General features: G+C 36.2%; 1 protein-coding gene across 1 annotated transcript; it reads right to left on the bottom strand.

Moving 5' to 3' along the window:
• Positions 1–16,421: 16,421 nt before the first annotated feature.
• LOC121420265 lies at positions 16,422–17,422 on the bottom strand. Its single transcript, XM_041614839.1, has 2 exons — positions 17,354–17,422; positions 16,422–16,854 (listed from the first exon to the last, which is right to left on the bottom strand). Exons 1-2 carry the CDS (start codon positions 17,402–17,404, stop codon positions 16,513–16,515), a joined length of 393 nt encoding a protein of 130 aa, XP_041470773.1. The 5' UTR covers positions 17,405–17,422; the 3' UTR covers positions 16,422–16,512.
• Between the last annotated feature and the right edge of the window lie 411 nt (positions 17,423–17,833).

Genomic DNA, 17,833 nt, shown 5'->3' with positions numbered 1-17,833 from the left:
AGCTTCATTATAAAAAAGTTAGGGCATAGCAAATCCTGCCGCCTAGGGGGGGGGGGGGGGCTGTCAAAGTCACCCAATCCCTTTTTTCGTATTTTGCCAATTTCTCGGAAAACTCGTCATTTTGAGAACCATTGAGGCTAAAGGTTTCTGCTTTGCAGTAAAGCCCTTGTTCTTGTTTTGTTACCACATAAAGATGACAAAGTAGGGCATTCTTTATCAGTTACATATAAGATGAGGCAACACGCTGAATCCTTCCCCCTTTAGGGGCTTCTGAACTCTTCCAACTTTTGTGTCTATTTTCCCTCTTTATTGAAAAAAATTGCAGTGTTTGAGCCCCCATTCAGGCAAAAGGGCATTTCTGCTATATAGTAAAGCTAGTTTTGATTTTGAAAACCACTTGGAAATAAAAGAATATATTTTTTTTTCTACCAGCTACATGTAAAAAAGTGCTGGCACATCAATATCTACCTTCTTCAGAGGCTCCAAGTTTGGCAGATTTTCCCATATATTGGAAAAATATGGAAAAGGGGTGGGTGACTTTGGGAAACCCCTGAAGGGGGATAGGCTTTGCTGCACAACCACTTATATGTAGCAGATAGTAAAAAAGTCTCCCTCTTTAATTACACGTAGTTTCAAAGAATAGAAATGGCTTCAATGTCTCCATATAGTTTAAAAACAATAAAAGTGGCCTTACTACATACCAGCAACACTATATGCCTCAATGGGGGCTCGAAAACAGCATATTTTCCCATAAATGGGCAAAATAGTAAAAAGGGCGAGTAACTTCAGCAGTTCCCAGAGGGGGTAGGCTCTGCTGCACCAGCACTTCGTTATATGTAGCAGAAAGAAGAAACTCTACGCTTTTTTCTCCATATACAAGGTAGTTTAAAAGCAATAAAGTGGTTTTACTAGGCACTTTTTGCCTCGACGGGGGCTCGAAAATAGCATATTTTCCAATAAATTTGCAAAATATATAAAAGTAGCGGGTAACTTCAGCAGTATCCAGAGTGGGTAGGCTTTGCTGTACTAGCCCTTCTTTACATGTAGCAGATAGAGGAAGGTCTACGCTTTTGTTTCCATATAGTTTAAAAGCAATAAAGTGGTCTTACTATATAGCAGAAGCACTTTTTGCCTCAATGGGGGCTCGAAATTAGCATATTTTCCCATAAATAGGTAAAATATGAAAAAGGGATGGGTGATTTCGACGCTCCCTTAGGGGGTATGCTTCAATATGCTAGAACTTTTTTATATGTAGCAGATAGAAGAAACTCTACTATTTTATCTCCATATAGTTTCAAAAGAATAAAAGTGGCTTCATTCCATATCAGAAACGTTTTTTGCCTCAATCGGGGCTCCAAATTGGCATATCTTCCCATAAATTGGTAAAATACGTAAAAGGGGTGAGTAACTTCGGCAGTCCTCAGAGGGTAAAGGCTAGCTGTACCAGTACTTCTATATCTGTAGCAGATAGAGGAAACTCTAGTCTGTTATCCCTAAGTAGATAAAAACAATAAAAGTGACTTTACTGCAAAGCAGAAACGTCTTTCCAAGAAATGGGCAAAAAACGAAAAAAAAAGGATTGGGGACTCTGGTCTGGCGTTCCCATTAAGGGGGGGGGGGGTAGGCTTTGCTACGCCCTCACTTCTTTATGATGTAGCTGAGAGAGAAATCTACTCTAACAGAGGATGCTTTTTGGTGTCATTTTATCGCAATATCGAGTAATATACGGTATTTGACCTTTAACTAAGCAAATAAAGACATACATACTGTCATGAAGTGTTTTAGTAATATCGGTACATTATATCCTCTTTCATGTCGAATGCTGATATTTTGCAATAGTTGTTAATGTTAATGATTGAACAGATAGATATCAATGCACATGCACATTTTTTTTACCAAATCATGCCAATTTCGGGATAAATTTTATTTCAACATATATTAGCTGTCCAGAAAACGCATTCAATCAATTTCTACTATCCGAATCATAGTAAGATGTGTATTCATTTGAAAATGTCCTAATGTCACCCTGTGCAAAAATATGAAAATAATTACTTTTCATTAAAAAAAATCCAAAAGGGCCGCCAAAGATATCAATTTTGAACCCCGTGTAGTGACGTCATATATTACGTCATTTCGGAGGGAAGACCACGGATAGAACCCGGCAGCAATGCATTTTTGTAAATTTCAGGGTTCATGCCATCCAGCTGTGGGGTCATTTGCTTGTCCGGCTTTCGGTTGAATAAATCTCCCGGGCTGCCGGACTATATGTATGACAGTAATTTGTTATGACATAGTTTTTAACAGTTTAGTTTAAATGTTACAAGAAAGGAATGTGTACACGAACTCACCAAGCTCACTTTCCTTTTTTATTATGACGGATGCACCGATTTGGCTGGAGTTTTTGACGATACAAACGAGCTCTATTTCACCATCATCGTCATCCACATAAGTTGGTGAGAAGTCTATTGTTAGTTTTGGAAAAGTAAGTCTACTATCATTTGAGTCATAAAGAAGCTTCGGAGGTCGAACGATGTACCATAACATTTTCCCACCCTTTGGAATCTCCCATTCCAGGTCCACAGGTGGTTTCACTGACGTATTGGTCTTGCAGGCTAACGTCTTGTTTTCCCCTTCTTTAATAACGATTGATCCTCCTTTAGGAATTATGTTATCATCCTGGTCGTAGGCATTTTCAACCAACGTCAACCCTTTTGCTGGAACTAGTAAATAACATTCAGAAGTAACATAAGTTTTTATCATAAAATAAATAACTTTATATAAAATATGTTTATATTATTAACAATCATATCTTTGGGAAAGATCAAAATCTACTCCAGACATTTAAGCAGGTGAATTATTTCATGGAAATGCGTTTGGAATAGTGGGCCCAACTTGAATGAAATTTTTCCATTCAGTAATGTTTAGTCGGGAAGATATGATCAAAATGATGTACGCATTTTTTGTTGAAATTTGAAGTATAAATATGGTGTCTACTTCAAGAATCTGATGGGTGCCACCTGGCCACCTTTCTTTGTCAATAGTTGACGTCATAGACTACACCCACTTTTTGACGTACCTCTTAAATATGACTTTCATGTTTTACAGGATAAGCAAGTGATGTTTGGTATCAAATTAAAGCAAATGAAAATCAAATGCAAATACAGGTTATCTAAAGGTCATTTAAGGTCATATGTCATATTGCATTAAAATGTAAGTAATGCATAATAGATGTCAAGCAAGTTATCTAATATATGCATTATTTTTGCTAAGAATTAAGTTGAGAGTGAGAATATTACGAATCTGATGGATACTACCTTGGCATCATGAGGAATTTCAGTTTTTTTCTCACGTCATAAACCACATCAAATTTCTTACATTCCTCCTTATTATGAATTTTCAATTGAGAGGGATAAACACATGTTCAGTATCCGATTAAAGCAAGGGTAATTAAAGTTCACTTACGGTCATAAAAGGTCAAGCTGGATCTCAAAATGTAAGTAATTAATGCCGAATATATCAAAACAATTTTGATATAATAGAATGCTCTTTATTGCTGCAAGATAAAATTGAGGGTGTGTATGTCAAGAATCTGACGGGTACCACCTCCTCACCCTTTGGCACTAATGTCTGTTCTCTAACGTCATAAACCACGCCCACTTTTCAATTAGGCCTACATGTGATTATGACAGAAAATGACAGTTTACAGAATATACCTATTGTGTGTGGTGTCTAATTAAAATTTGTGGCAAGAGAAATATAAAACTCAAGGTTATAATAGATTGAATACATGTCAAGTTTACCTAAAGTACATGTATGCTAATGATAGGTCAAATGCTGTCAATGAACTTTACACGACGTTATAATTATGCTTGGTATCATATCACACCATTTTCTTAAATAAAAATACACAGTGTTTTGGTTTTATAACTGCAATAAAAGATATTAACTATAATCAAGGCCAGAGTAATGCACGGTAAATAATGTATTACACACAAGTTCTGGTTTAAGATCGATCGTACCTAGGAATGTGACTTCTGAAACACAAGTCCACATTTTTAGAAAATTATCCAAATAGATAAATTAAAAAAATTGCACCATCCTGACACCCCTAAAATTTGTTGTCTGGTTCCTCTTCCACGTCTGACCCCCACCCCCACCCTCTTCTCTCTCTCAGAGCTCCGCATGTTCAGTTTCATTGTCACGATGTTATTTACTATACACCAAAGCGGCAAATGCTAGCCCTGGAACATTATAGCCCTGATTTGCATCCACATGGAACAAATTCTAATAAGTCCTTAATGGTAACCACTGTGCTATGAACAGGAACATGAATGCCCTCTTATTTGTACTTCTCATTCACCCATGGAATGTGTAATGTTGCAGGGGAGTAATTTAAAACAGTTGCTCTCCAGATAAAGCTCCCGAAGAACATCTTCTTTGATATGCTAGTTTGATACTTGTCAATTACAGTTCTTGCTACATTGTGAAGTAATTTGATGATGATGTCGATGCACAGTATTTGTATAGTGCTATATATCTGTCAAAGACATATATATATATCTGTCAAAGACATATATATATATCTGTCAAAGACATTCAAAGGCGAATTTGTGGGCGCGCACACAGAACTGTGACCGCCGGGTCTCTCCTCCCGATAACTGGTTGGGGAATGCAGGTGGACCACTACACCAGGGTTTCCCCTACTCTTATTTGAATAGTGCAGTGGGTTCTTAACGTGCAAAGGTGGTGATTCTCCTTTACAAGGGGCCTCCATTTAACGTCCTATCCGAGGGAAGGAGTGTTTTCCACTGTAACATAGCCTGCACCTATGAAACAGGGGAGAGACGTTTACACACAACGCACTGGCTTCAGTCATTCGCCCGGGTTGGACTCGAACCCACGATCGTTGGTTCGACGGGCAGACGCTTTACCGACTGAGCCAACTTCGCTCTCGTTTACATCTTTTTCTGCATCATACTCGATAGATTAGGATTTTTTTCGAGCAGAAAGTTCAGAGTGGTAGTTTGTCCCTTTCCGATTGAACACCATGGTGTCACATCCTTATAGGGCATTGTCTGTACACAGCCAGCAATTCTCTCCCAGTTTTCCATAAAACTTGTAAACCCAAAAGGAGAACACTGGTAGAACAAAAAAGCAGTGTCGTCAGAGAAAAAAATATATTTTTACATAAATGCATGCTTCTACTACAGTCACATTTTCAGTACTTGGAACAGGACATTACCCGTACTTGTTCATGACACAGTGGTCATGGTGGTTGCTCCTAATGAATTTCAAAAACTTGCTTAAAATGACAATGATGATGTTGCCTAAGGATGCCAACATAGCTCCGGTCAGAATATACACATCCTCAACATATCTTTCAGCGAAGTGTGTTCAAAACATCATTTATTCTGCATTGCATGTTGTATTACTATTTTGTGACCCATTTTGACACTTTATGACATTGAATGACCTTTAGTTGCACTTGAAACGTATTAAATGCTTTGTGATTATAATTTGTGCATTTTTTCTTTGGACTTGCTTCAATTTGATATCAAACATGATATGTTTGCTCCACTCAATAGAAAAGTAATACTTTAGAAGAATAAAATAAATTTGTAATCAAAACAAATACAATTTTGGAACTGTTTCGTATCACAATTAATTGCGGTCAGGGTAGTAAGACACAGAAGAAAATGCTCTTATTTGTTTATCAAATTATACTTTCATATTGACGTCTGAAACAACCCCCCCCCAAAAAAAAAAAAAAATCACAACATGCAAAACAAAATGTTTAAAAATTAATTATAAATTCATTAAAACTTGTGTGTTCCTCGGTAATAAATGTTTGCTTTGTCATGCTTCTAACTTCCCGCCCTTTCATTTGGTCAAATAATTGTAATTTGAATGATTATTTCAGTGCAGAAATAAGGTTAATAACGAATTTTCAGCAAACTAGAACATGATTAAAATTACGAACGCTAATCACAATCACGAATTCAAATTCTACTCCGGAGGTGATTTTTGCGTGTAAAAGGCTTAAACTCCCAAAACATCATCCATACTCTGACCGTCATTAGTTGTGCTACCTTACATTTCCCCAAAGTAGCAAATGTTATCACCTATAAGTTTGATTACAGTAGAGTCTTTTACCATTTACAGTCAAGATGGTTTTACATTCCACGATATCCTGATGATAAATCACACGGAGATCATATTCGCATTCATCCGTCAACGAAATATTAAATTATGATTTGATGAAAAATAAGAGCATTTTGCTTCTGTGTCTTACTACTCTGACCGCAATTAATTGTGATTCCTAACAATTCAAAAAAGCAACAAATTTTACCATAGTTTGTTTTGATTACGACAGAGAGTGTTTTACCATAAACAGTCAAGTTGATTTTGCATCCAAAATCCTTGTCAGTATAACGCGCAAGGAGATCGTATTCAGATTCATCCGCCAGCGAAACATTCCATATTGTTAAATCAGAGGCGATCACCGAAGCATCTCTGTGACATGGGGTGCATTTTACAATGTAATTGAATAATATTTCCGAGTCGTAACTCCGCTTCAAGATTATATGCACTCCATAAGTTAGGTTAATGTGCACACACTGTAGATTAACGTCATCTCCAGCAGTTACGATTATATTATATTGATGTTGCGCACCTTGAATAAAAAAAAACATTGAATTTCTTCATATCATTGCTACATTGCACAGAAATTTATCAAGACTATCCTAAACGTATGGACCTTGATAATAGATTGGCTATGTGGTTAATCCAAAAGTGATTGATTCCAAGTTGAATACTTTTTAAAAATCAATTCTTTATTCATTCAAATTTAAAGAGGTAAAAAAACAACGCAAAAACTTATCAAAAGTTCAAAGAAATACTGCAAGATAACATTATATCATGAATAAGCGAAACATTGCCTTGTTTACGTATTATCATCGAATAAAAGAGAACTTATAAAAACAAAGAGGCTTTGTGAAAAGAAAAATCTGTAAAAGAAATTAAGATACATATTTTATGATAGCTTTATCTCTTGCCTCCCAAATGCCTCTGAAAACATATTGACAACTCTCTCGGACTGGCATGTCAAGTCTCTTTCTATTTATATTTCATGCGTTCATGACAATTAATAGGCTAAAATTTGCATACACTGCTAAGGTGAGCCTAAAGCCCCTTTTACACCTTCACGGAAGCAACACGGATCATCCCGGATTGTCAATCCGGGGTCATCCGTGTACAGTCCGGGACTACCGTGTACACTCCGGCTACTCATCCGGCGCCATCCTTGATGTACCGGCATGTCCGGGAGAAAAATTGAACATGTTTCATCCCGGAGTACACGGACTGATAATCATCCGTGTTCATCCTTGTAGCCACCTTATACATCCGTGTAGCTACCGAATGCATCCGGGAGGCTCCTTGTAAGAACCGGGTGATCCTTGTTGATACCGGCTTTATCCGGGGTCAAATGTTTGTATTGTTTGCGTACATGAACAATAGTCCGTATTCATATCTAGACAAGACCAATATTGGGAGAATTTGAATTCAAGGAGCATTTTGGGGTAATAGTTGGGAACCGGTCTATTTCACCTAATTTGAAGGTGCTGAATCTGATAAGACCGGTTCCCAAGCCAATTTTTAATGTCTTGACCACCTCATTTGCATAAACAAAATGGCTGCCAAATTGACCATTTAAAATCTTATTTCTACAATATTCTTTTATAATACTCGCTTTCATCGACGTGGATACTGCAAAATCCTGCATACATACCATTCGGGAAAATTTGTTATTTCTGTTTGCGGCTAATTAATTATGCAAATTTATGCATATTTTGCAATATTATGTATAATTTGATAATTACACCTAAAAAGTTTATCATTTTGGGTACAAATAGCATTTGTATCATTATGATAATTGTTTGGCCCTTAAATATAATATTTAGGTCAATTTTTCTATGTATTTTATCGTCAGAATACTTGCCTAATGCACTTGATATATATCCCAGTACAGAATGTGAGCAACCGTGAAGGTCCGTGTAAAGACCAGTAACATCCGTGATCATCCGGGTATTCCGTGTTGGCTCCGGGAGCATATCAAACAGGATCCCTATTGCTACCTTGCCTATCCTTGTAGACTCCGTACTTTTCCGTACATATCCGTGTTAATAACCAGTTAACTCCGTACTCACTCCGGGAATGCTAGGAAAATACAAATTTGGCACCCCGGATCATCACGGACTGAGATCCGTGATGATCCGTGTTGCATCCGTGAAGGTGTAAAAGGGGCTTAGAAGCAGTACAAATGGCATTTTTTCTGAAAAGTATTATTCTGGATTGAAGGGGGAGGGTGATTAATCGATTTTTTTTAGGGGATAGGGCAAATTAGACATTTCGAGTCTATAGGGGTGATATCGGGACACTTTTTCTTACCTTTGGAGGGATAAAGGATCACACACCCCTCTTACTATCTCCGGCACCCGGGGGGGGGGGGGCACTCAGTATATAATGCATAGTGGGTATGAGCCGCGGAGGGGGACCTCCATTTTTACACCAAAATTTCCTTTCCAAGGCATAGCATTTTTGTCTTATTAAGAAAAAAAAAGAAAGCCGCTCTAAGGCATAGCATTTTGTTCTCATCGAGAAAAAAGGAAAGAAATCCTCTCCAAAGCTTCGCATATTTTTCGTTACCCCGTTCCGGTCTCATTGATCTGCTGCAATTTTGGTGACAATACACCAGACGGTGGACTGTACTGTTTCCAGAAGAAAAGCTGCCGCCGAGCGCTGTCAGATCATCGTCTCTGCGCGAGAGCTCCCGGGGAGGCCGCGCTAGCTGCATCATGCACGCATGCCCGTTCCATAGGGGTGCATACGCACGTACTCACACGCTGGCGATCCGTTCCAAGGACCCCCGTTTTCACAAAATTGTAGTTCCGATGCCTGTTCCGAGGACCTTCCTTTTTGAAATTAGCCCGCTCCAAGGCCCCCGTTTCTTGTCTCGCCTGCAGCACACCCCTACCACTTTTTTGGTCGAGTGCCCCCCCCCCGGGCTCCGGCACAGTTTCATGTGTGAAAGCTAGTGTAAATTATCTTATATCTTGAAAAGTAAGAATTGTGAAAAAGAACAAGAAATTGTGCAGATTGCTAAAAAGAAAATTAGCCCTTCTTCCTACAATGATTTGGTTGAATCATTTAAGAACTGTCACATTTTGCGATAGTTGTACATATACTCATGCGAGAGGAGAGAGAAAAAAGTCATGCAAAATCTATGCACTATAAAAAGTACAATGACCTACTTACCAACAGAGCAAGTTACGAATCCGATTATGAAAATATTCAACTTGCACATGATAACTAGTACAGATTTGTGTTCACTCTACGAGAATGTAAGTATTCTGTAACAGAACGCTAGAGAAATACGTACTAGTTGCAATGTTTTAAGTTTGCACATTTTGACCCTATACTTTTCAGAACACAAAAGGCATGGTGTTGGCGCTCTTTAAAAAGGACATGTATTCAAAATTGGATGCGTCAGCCCATATAATTTTTTTAACACGTAAAAGCTCGGCATAGAAAGGCTAGCCAAAACACGGCATACCTCTCATTGCAAAATGTTCTGGATATCGGTTTCTTTTGCGTTGAGGGTCACAACAATATTGTGAAAGAAAAGGGATCACGGAGAAAGAAGATAGGTATAATCCAATTAATTTGCCCTTTGTAAAACAGTAAATCGGATATATTATTTTTTGAGAAATTCAATTTTATCCTATTTTCATTGAGCATGATGAATATCCGACATATTTGACCTGTTTACCTGCCAATTCTACATTAAATAAAAAAGTTATGTCTTTAAATGTCGGATTTTTTTAAAGCTTTCTTACGTTTTTCTCTTAAAAGAACCTTGAACAGTTCGTAATGTCCCCCCAGTGGGACCGGGCCTTAAAGGCCCGGTCCCACTGGGGGGGAAGTTGAATTACGCATGAATTGCGAATACAAATTTCGGTCATTCGTTGTCATCCGCATTAAATTTTGCAAAAAAGATAAAAATCCGCTTTAAAATTGCGGATACATAAAAAATGTACAGCGAACAAATTACGATTAAAAGCGGAAATATCACGAATAAAAAGGAATTACCTTGCGAATGCTATTTTACGAGGGATATTGCTTGTAAAATTGTGGAATGTATTGCAGACATTGCGAAAATGTAACGAAAGTAACGCGGAAGTAAAACACATGTATTGCGGACAAAAACAGGATGCTAAACGATTATTGCGGAAGTATTACGTATGCATAGAGAATGCAATGCGCACGTGGTGCGGAAGCAACGGTCGCATTGCGAATGTGATACATTTGAATCGAGACCATATAAAAGAAGAGCACTCCACTCTTCAGCGTCATTATCTTTAAGTTAAGTTTAAGTTTTGAACCTCTCTTTCACTGGCGTAGCCAGGATTTTTCAAGAGGGGGGCCAAGGCGAGGGTGTGGGAGAGGGTATCCCCCTCCCACGGTAGGAAAAAAAATTAAAACCAGGTCATGAAAATAGCATTTTCTGCACCCTAAAATTCTATTCTGGTGTAACCTACTTGAGAAGTGACAGATGAAATAGGATTTTCTTTTGCTCTCCGATCAACCGGGGGGGGGGGGGGGCATGGCCCCCTTGTGCCCCCCTGGCTACGCCAGTGCTCTCTTTGATTTTATGGATAGTTTGCTTATTCCATGTTTTCTTTGTTAACGTTATACTTTTGATATTTTTTAACAAAGTTACAGGTGTTTGCCTGTGCGTTTGGTAACATTATCAAGTGAGAAATGTGTCAAACAACATGACGGTTTGGCCTTCTAACATCACCAAAGACTGGGAAACACGTTTTATGCCTTGAAAATTCATTCGTCTATTCTTATTATCCCATATTTTCATCAAAAATTGTTATAATACCAGTTATGAACAGAAAAGAATATTTTTTAAAACTTTTTGTTTTCATTCCATGGAAAGTTCATGAATGTTTTTTTAAGACCACATGAATGAATGGGTTAGTTCAGAAATAGAACCATATTACCTTATCTTTTATTAAGTATCAATGAAAAAAGACAATAAACGTTTGTTTAGATGTTTATGTCTTATTTATCTGCCTTATACTTAAGATAGGCCTACACTTGTTTATTTTATGTTTTACATACAATGTTACACTTTTATAAATGTTTATGCTTTTTCAAAATGTTGATCTTGAACAAAATAAAAGAAGGTATTGAGATTTAATACTTATTTTTGTTTTATCAGTTTATGTGTTTTCCGATCATGAAAATTTATTTTCCACTGTTAATTACTTGTTAACACATAAAACGTTATAAAATACTATACTACAAAAGTTTTTTTAAAAAATTAAATTAAAAATGTAGCTTCACATCGAATAGTAATTCTCAAAAGAATATGAGGATATTAATAGGGTTTAAGAGGGGATACAAACATAAATCGAGCCTTTGGTTCAATTTACCTCTTCCACATGTGACAATGATGTATGGTTAATATGAAAGGAGTATGTATGTGTATTGAAGTGTATGGGCATATTCCATAAGTGTCCGTGTGTGCATGCTTGTGTGTGTGTGTCCGTCTGTCAACGAATACCTGAAAAAAATTCCAACCATTTTTAAAATCTCGTTGAGGTGATAAGCTATGATTATTATAGCTCCGCACTATCTGGAATTAGGTACGTCCATGGTATAAGTGTCATATTCTATCTGGCGACACACGGGGGGGGGGGGGTGGGGTTATACTTTTATTAACAAAAATACAATTAAAGTGGCAGGGGCAATATGGAAATGACATCCGGGATTTTGATAAAGCTAAAGCAAACGGGCGGTGCCAGTATGTATGGATAACAACGTCACGATAATTTCTGCCCTTATGGACTAGCCAAGTTACTTCTACCACCCTCTTTAATATTCTGGGTGTTAGTTCTTTTACATAATGACAGAAAACATGAATATCCTGCTCAAAAGACTTTATTTATATTTTCTCTATCCACTTCTCTTCCACAAAAAACATTAACATAACATAAACGGTTTCATCTATCCTCATTTGAATTATTCTCATAAAGAAAAAGGATATGCAGATGGAGTTAAAGCAAACATAACATAATAACAATTTTTCTTTTGTTATTTTTCTTTTAACTTACTGATACCACCCTTTTTAATGCTGGGTGTAAGATCTTTTAACATGCTTTTACATAATAAAAGAAAACATTAAAATCCTGCTCAAAAGACTTTATTTTTATTTTCTCTATCCATTTCTCTTGCACAAAAAAAACTATCAAATGTCCGTGATGATCCATGGCAACATCCTATATTCTACACAACTGTTCTTAAAATGACGGTCAAATTTCATTTTCTGTTACATTTTTATATAGTAATCTGGGTTTACGATGAATGTTTGCTGTGTACTCGCAAATTGTTCGCGAAACAGTCGCAATACAAACGCACTATTGGTGACCAGTCTGTAAGCATTCTTTATAAATTATTATAGCTTGGTATAAAGTCGTATTAGGCACGCTATGCATTCGTTTCGCATTCTATCCCAGTCCGCTACTTATCCGCAATCCCATGTCTGTTGCGGATATCACAGGATAACTGCGAAAATTCAGCGCATACATTGAGAATGCATTGCGTATACATTGCGCATATAAACCGGATGATTTCCGCTCCCAGGAGTTTTGGGCAGCCCAAAACTCCTGGGAACGGAAAAATGTACCTTTGCGGATGATTACGGACATGTGCGGAAAATAACCGTCTTAGAACAGCATACTTTACGAATATTGCGGATGTTTAGCGTCTGTAATCAAATTTTATCCGCAATTTATGCGCAATCCATCCTAAATGTCTATTAGTATCATTGAATGAATACTATGGCATGGGGGATTTTCGAGTCACTTACATGTACTGATGTAGTTGGCGTGCAAACCTTCTTAATAGCCAGGTATATAGCGATATATTAAGTACTTTAAAAAGAAAGGTCTTCAGGTAAGACTCAAAAGTTGATTGGGTCTCTGCTCTTCTGATAAATTGGGGAAGGCTATTCCACAGCTTTTGTCCAGAGATGTAAAAGGCTCGGTCACCCCAGATTGTGTGGCTGAGAGATTCAGTGCAAAGTAGGTCTTTGCACTCATACACTTCTAGCTACCTCGTTATTCCAAAAGTTTAAAAAAGTTTCTTTTTTTGCGGGGGAGGGTGGGGGGATAATTTGCTAAAGCAATTTTATTTATTGATATACAGTAAACTGAACCTTGAAATCATTTATGTTAACGAAGACTTATTATTGTTTTATATTGTGTTTAAACAGATCGAATAAATATACGTTCAACGACGTTATATCGATACGGCGGGATGTGACTGTTTTTGTTCCTTCTTTTGACTATCCAACACGGATAAGATTATGATAAGGGAAAAAAAGGTTTTTACAGAAAAGAGACCTTTTTAGTAATATCTTTAATCTGGAAAATAATCGAGGGACTTCCCTTTTTTTAATAATGATGGGCCTCAGGGCTTCGAAGTAGCTGCAAAGCTTTGGATATATTTTCAAAACCGGGTGAAGAGTATTTGTACTGGTTTGCCAGAGAAAGTTTCACAAATTTGGGAAATGCATTTTCTTCTTGATGTTAAGCGAGAATTAAAAAAAGAACGAAACTGAATGAAATTAAACAAACTATATATAACTGACGTAAAAATAAAACAGACAATTGTCAGACTATCTTTTCTCGGGATCCTTTATTTATCTTGCAAGGATTTGTGCATTCCTGACATATCTTGAAGAACCATTTGAGTGACTTTGGGTAAGGAGTAGAGAAAGATTAAACACATCAAATGTAACATTTATACAAACTTCAAAACCTTGAAGGCTTTGAGGATTTTTCTTTTTACCGTTGACACTTTCAAGCACCATCTATTTTTAGAAAGTGAAACATATCACCCCTTCAAGAGGAGAAAGAAAGAGGTCAACCAAGCACTTCCTTTAAGTGAAGTGCATTACGTTAAGGCGAGAAATGTCACAATGGCACATTTTCTATAAGCTAACAGATCATATTTTGCTTCAGTGAAATGAATCCCTGGAACTTAATGTTCATCTCAAAGTTCAAGTATCACTTCCAACCCCCCCCCCTCATTTTTCGGGGAAGGGGGGGGGTAATAGGAATGCATGTTAAGCGACATTAATTTTCTCACTAATTTAGGTGCTATGCATTCTGATATAACATGAGAAAACTGAGGTTCATTACCTCAAATCAAGTTTGTGAACTGTTTGTGAAGTATTCATAACAGCGGTGTGCCATATTTTCTTAGAAATGTGCAAAAACTTGTGCATGTAAAACATAAACTGAAATTATTAACCCCTTAAATAGAAAAAAAAATTAACAACAACAAGCACAAAAACAACGCAAATTAGCACTTCATAAGGAGAAATAAAATTGTTCATCATTAAATACACTTTTAAAAAAACCCTGATTTTACACGAAAAACAGGATTTTGCAGAAAGCAATAACAGAATAATTCTGTAATATCATAAAACGGGAATTTTTCTACAATTTAACAGAACAGGTCTGTTTAAAAGGAGAAACATGGTGTGTTTTAACGAAAGTTGTAAGGTTCCATACACCTAATACAAATTAGGTGCAATTTTACATGATATAATGTAATGTTACGCAATCTGGTAAGAATACAGGTGTTCTCGAGACTCTGCTGCGGGAACTTATTTTATTTTTTTAAGGATAAATTTTCTAACAGTGCATAATATTAGCTTAGTATTAATGCTCTTAAAGGACAAGTCCACCCCAACAAAAGCTTGATTCGAATAGAAAGGGAAAAATTCAACAAGCATAACACTGAAAATTCCATCAAAATCGGATGTAAAATAAGAAAGTTATTTTAATTTTAAATTTTAAAGTTTTAAACAGTTATATGCACATCTCGGTCGGTATGCAAATGAAGGAACTAATGGCATCACTCACTCACTATTCATTTTGTATTTTATTATATGAAATATTTTGATTTTCTCGTCATTGTAATGTGAAATGAAGCTTCATTTTACCCTGAACATGTGGAATTACATTATTTTCACATTTTGTGCTTCAGGCAAGGAGGTCCTAATTATCAAATTCGTAAAACATAAAATATTGTATAATTCAAACGATAAAAAACAAAAGACATAGTGAGTGGGTGACATCATCAACTCTCTCATTTGGATGTAACTGGCTCGTTCATATTTTGTTTAATATTGTTAAAAATAAGCGAAAATTTGAAATGTCATAACTTTCTTATTTTACATCCGACTTTGATGAAATTTTCAGCATTGTGCTTGTCTATTTTTCTCTACTGATTCAAATCAATATTTTTCTAAGGTGGACTTGACCTTTAAATGTGGAGTGGTATCAGTTTTGATATGTGTGTCCTTACAATTGTACCAATGCCTAAGTATAAAATTGATATACGTTGATATATTACAATGCATGTATGTACATTGATCGTGCTTTTGACTATCCCTACATTATAAACATAACATCACAATATCTTGGTCAGGCATGGTCCGTTCACAGATGAGAGTATGTTACATCTGGTACTGATCTATAGATTAATCTTTCTTTCTTCTTAGGACATTTAATAAATCCTGCATTTCTTTTCCGAAATATCCCAGAACTATTCCACGCTTAAAGGTATTGTTTAACTTTTTGAGCAGCCGATTTAAAAAAATTCTCAAACCAAGATAAAAAATGTGTACAAGTGCATGTATTAGAACTAATAAACCCTGAAAACAACCATTATTGAGAATGAAAAGCTAAAACTACTAGGCGAACCCCGATTTTGTATAGTACACATAAGTGTACGGGATGAAATTAAGATGGTGTATCCGGTCACTATATATTTCAATTTTTGAAGCACTAAATAATTATTTTCGAACGCATTTTTTTCAGGGCTCCATTTTTGTAACATATCACAGACATAGGTGATAAGTGTGACCTTCTAGCTCAGATTTTTAAAAAGTCAAACCAGTATTAACCAATCACTTTAAATTGTAAGTTGTCCCTTTCATGCAGTGTAAAGTCGTGGAAAATGAAATAATCTATATGCATTATTAAACGCATTTACTATCTTTTAAAGCTTTTTATTCATTTTTTTCAATCATCTAGAGACAGTTTTAGGAAGACAAATGGATTTCATGACGAGGAATCAATCCTGATATCTAAAAAAGAATTGAAAAAGCTATATATAATATATTTATTTCGTCAAGTCAACGTTGATTATATAATAATTCTGGATTACAAATAGATTACTAATTTCTATAAAATTTGTCTTACGTCATCATATATATCATTATTGTTTTAAATGATTGTTCCGAAACAATATTAATTCGCTCATTTGGCGATATGTTTGTTCTATTCTAACTATTTAAGCCGGAAACAAGTCATTTTTCTAGCTATGGAATATGACAACTTTTCAATTCAATCATTGGGATATAATTCATAAGTATGTGGTGATCACCGAATCAATACTCTCTGTTGCAACTCCTCTCTTGTGAAATGTTAAAGGAACTGAGCAAGATATGTATCCCCCGTCACAGGAATTCAAGTTTTGTTGAAGTATGGCATCTGAAGTTGAACCCCCTTTCAGATTTGAAGCACATGCTGACTGTGTTGGATGCAGAGAAGAAGAGTTATCAGGTAGAGTGGTTTGATGGTTGGGTGAAATACCAGGGTCAGCTATTGCCTTCATCTCCATGTATTCGTGGGAATCCTGGATGGTTTGCTTAGCAACCACATCACTTCGGGAAACAGCGGGATCTCCACCAACACCAGGTTTGGACTACAGTTAGGAAAATTGTATGAGATAGAAAAATTTACTGAGTAACACCTTTTAAAGCTGACCTGGAATTCAAAACAGAAATTTCTTATACCATAACCAATGTGCTCTTGCCAATAATTAAGAAACAATCAAGGAGGTAATCTAATGGGCTTCTTATATCCAATGAGTTTCGATTTACATCAATTTAATCGTTGCAGATGCACAATGTATAGAATAATGCCATAAGATGATACGATTTTCAATATATCTATACTAGTATATCTATTTAAAATGCATAATTCGTTACATATGTATGTTAGAAAAAAAGGCGTCGAAAATTGAGCGTGATTATGATCAGCATATGTATACTTATTTTTGTTATAAATGTTGCTTTTTCTCGTCAACAATATCACATGAATTAGTACTCTCGAACGGGATCTATTGAAATATATATTCAGATTTACTTAAAAATTCGTTAAAAAATGAACAAGATTGGATTGGTATTGCCAATTATATTTACCATGGTGGAATTCGCGTAAAGAGGCTCGTGGTTCGAGTCCTTCTGGTGCATTGCAGTCACTGACACTCCATCTGCATGTCATGTCAGCGTCCCCTGCTACAAAAGCAAATTTGAAAATGAAAGAAATTTAGGGAGATTTTATATAAAAAAACGGATATTGTATAGTCTGCTTTGATTACGTGTACATGTATTTTCCGCGAAGAAATGGGTAATGAACGCGAGAAAATAATTGGAAAGAAAGGCACTTTAATATTCTGACATTATGGTTAGATATCGCACACTATAGCGAATTGCTATTAATTGTTACTACAATTATTTTATTTTGGCAATAAAAGTATACTAAATTGGTACAATGAAACATAAAACATAATGAATCGAGTATGGATTGAGCACCCACTGGACTGCATTGGTCAAATAAAGTTAACTGATGTATTAACGAATAGTGAAATAATAAATCTAGACAACGGATATGCTGAAATT

The sequence above is a fragment of the Lytechinus variegatus genome, chromosome 8 (assembly GCF_018143015.1).
Source record: "Lytechinus variegatus isolate NC3 chromosome 8, Lvar_3.0, whole genome shotgun sequence".
NCBI lineage: Eukaryota > Metazoa > Echinodermata > Echinoidea > Temnopleuroida > Toxopneustidae > Lytechinus > Lytechinus variegatus.
Note: the sequence above shows the minus strand (reverse complement) of the source record. Positions and strands in the feature narration are given on the sequence as shown.

Bases quoted from the DNA above. Each gene is read 5' to 3' on its own strand.
- LOC121420265 (XM_041614839.1), bottom strand. From the start codon at position 17,404: ATGCACCAGAAGGACTCGAACCACGAGCCTCTTTACGCGAATTCCACC. The intron at 16,855-17,353 runs GTAAATATAATT...TCCTAACTGTAG, and splicing joins TTTACGCGAATTCCACCATG to TCCAAACCTGGTGTTGGTGG.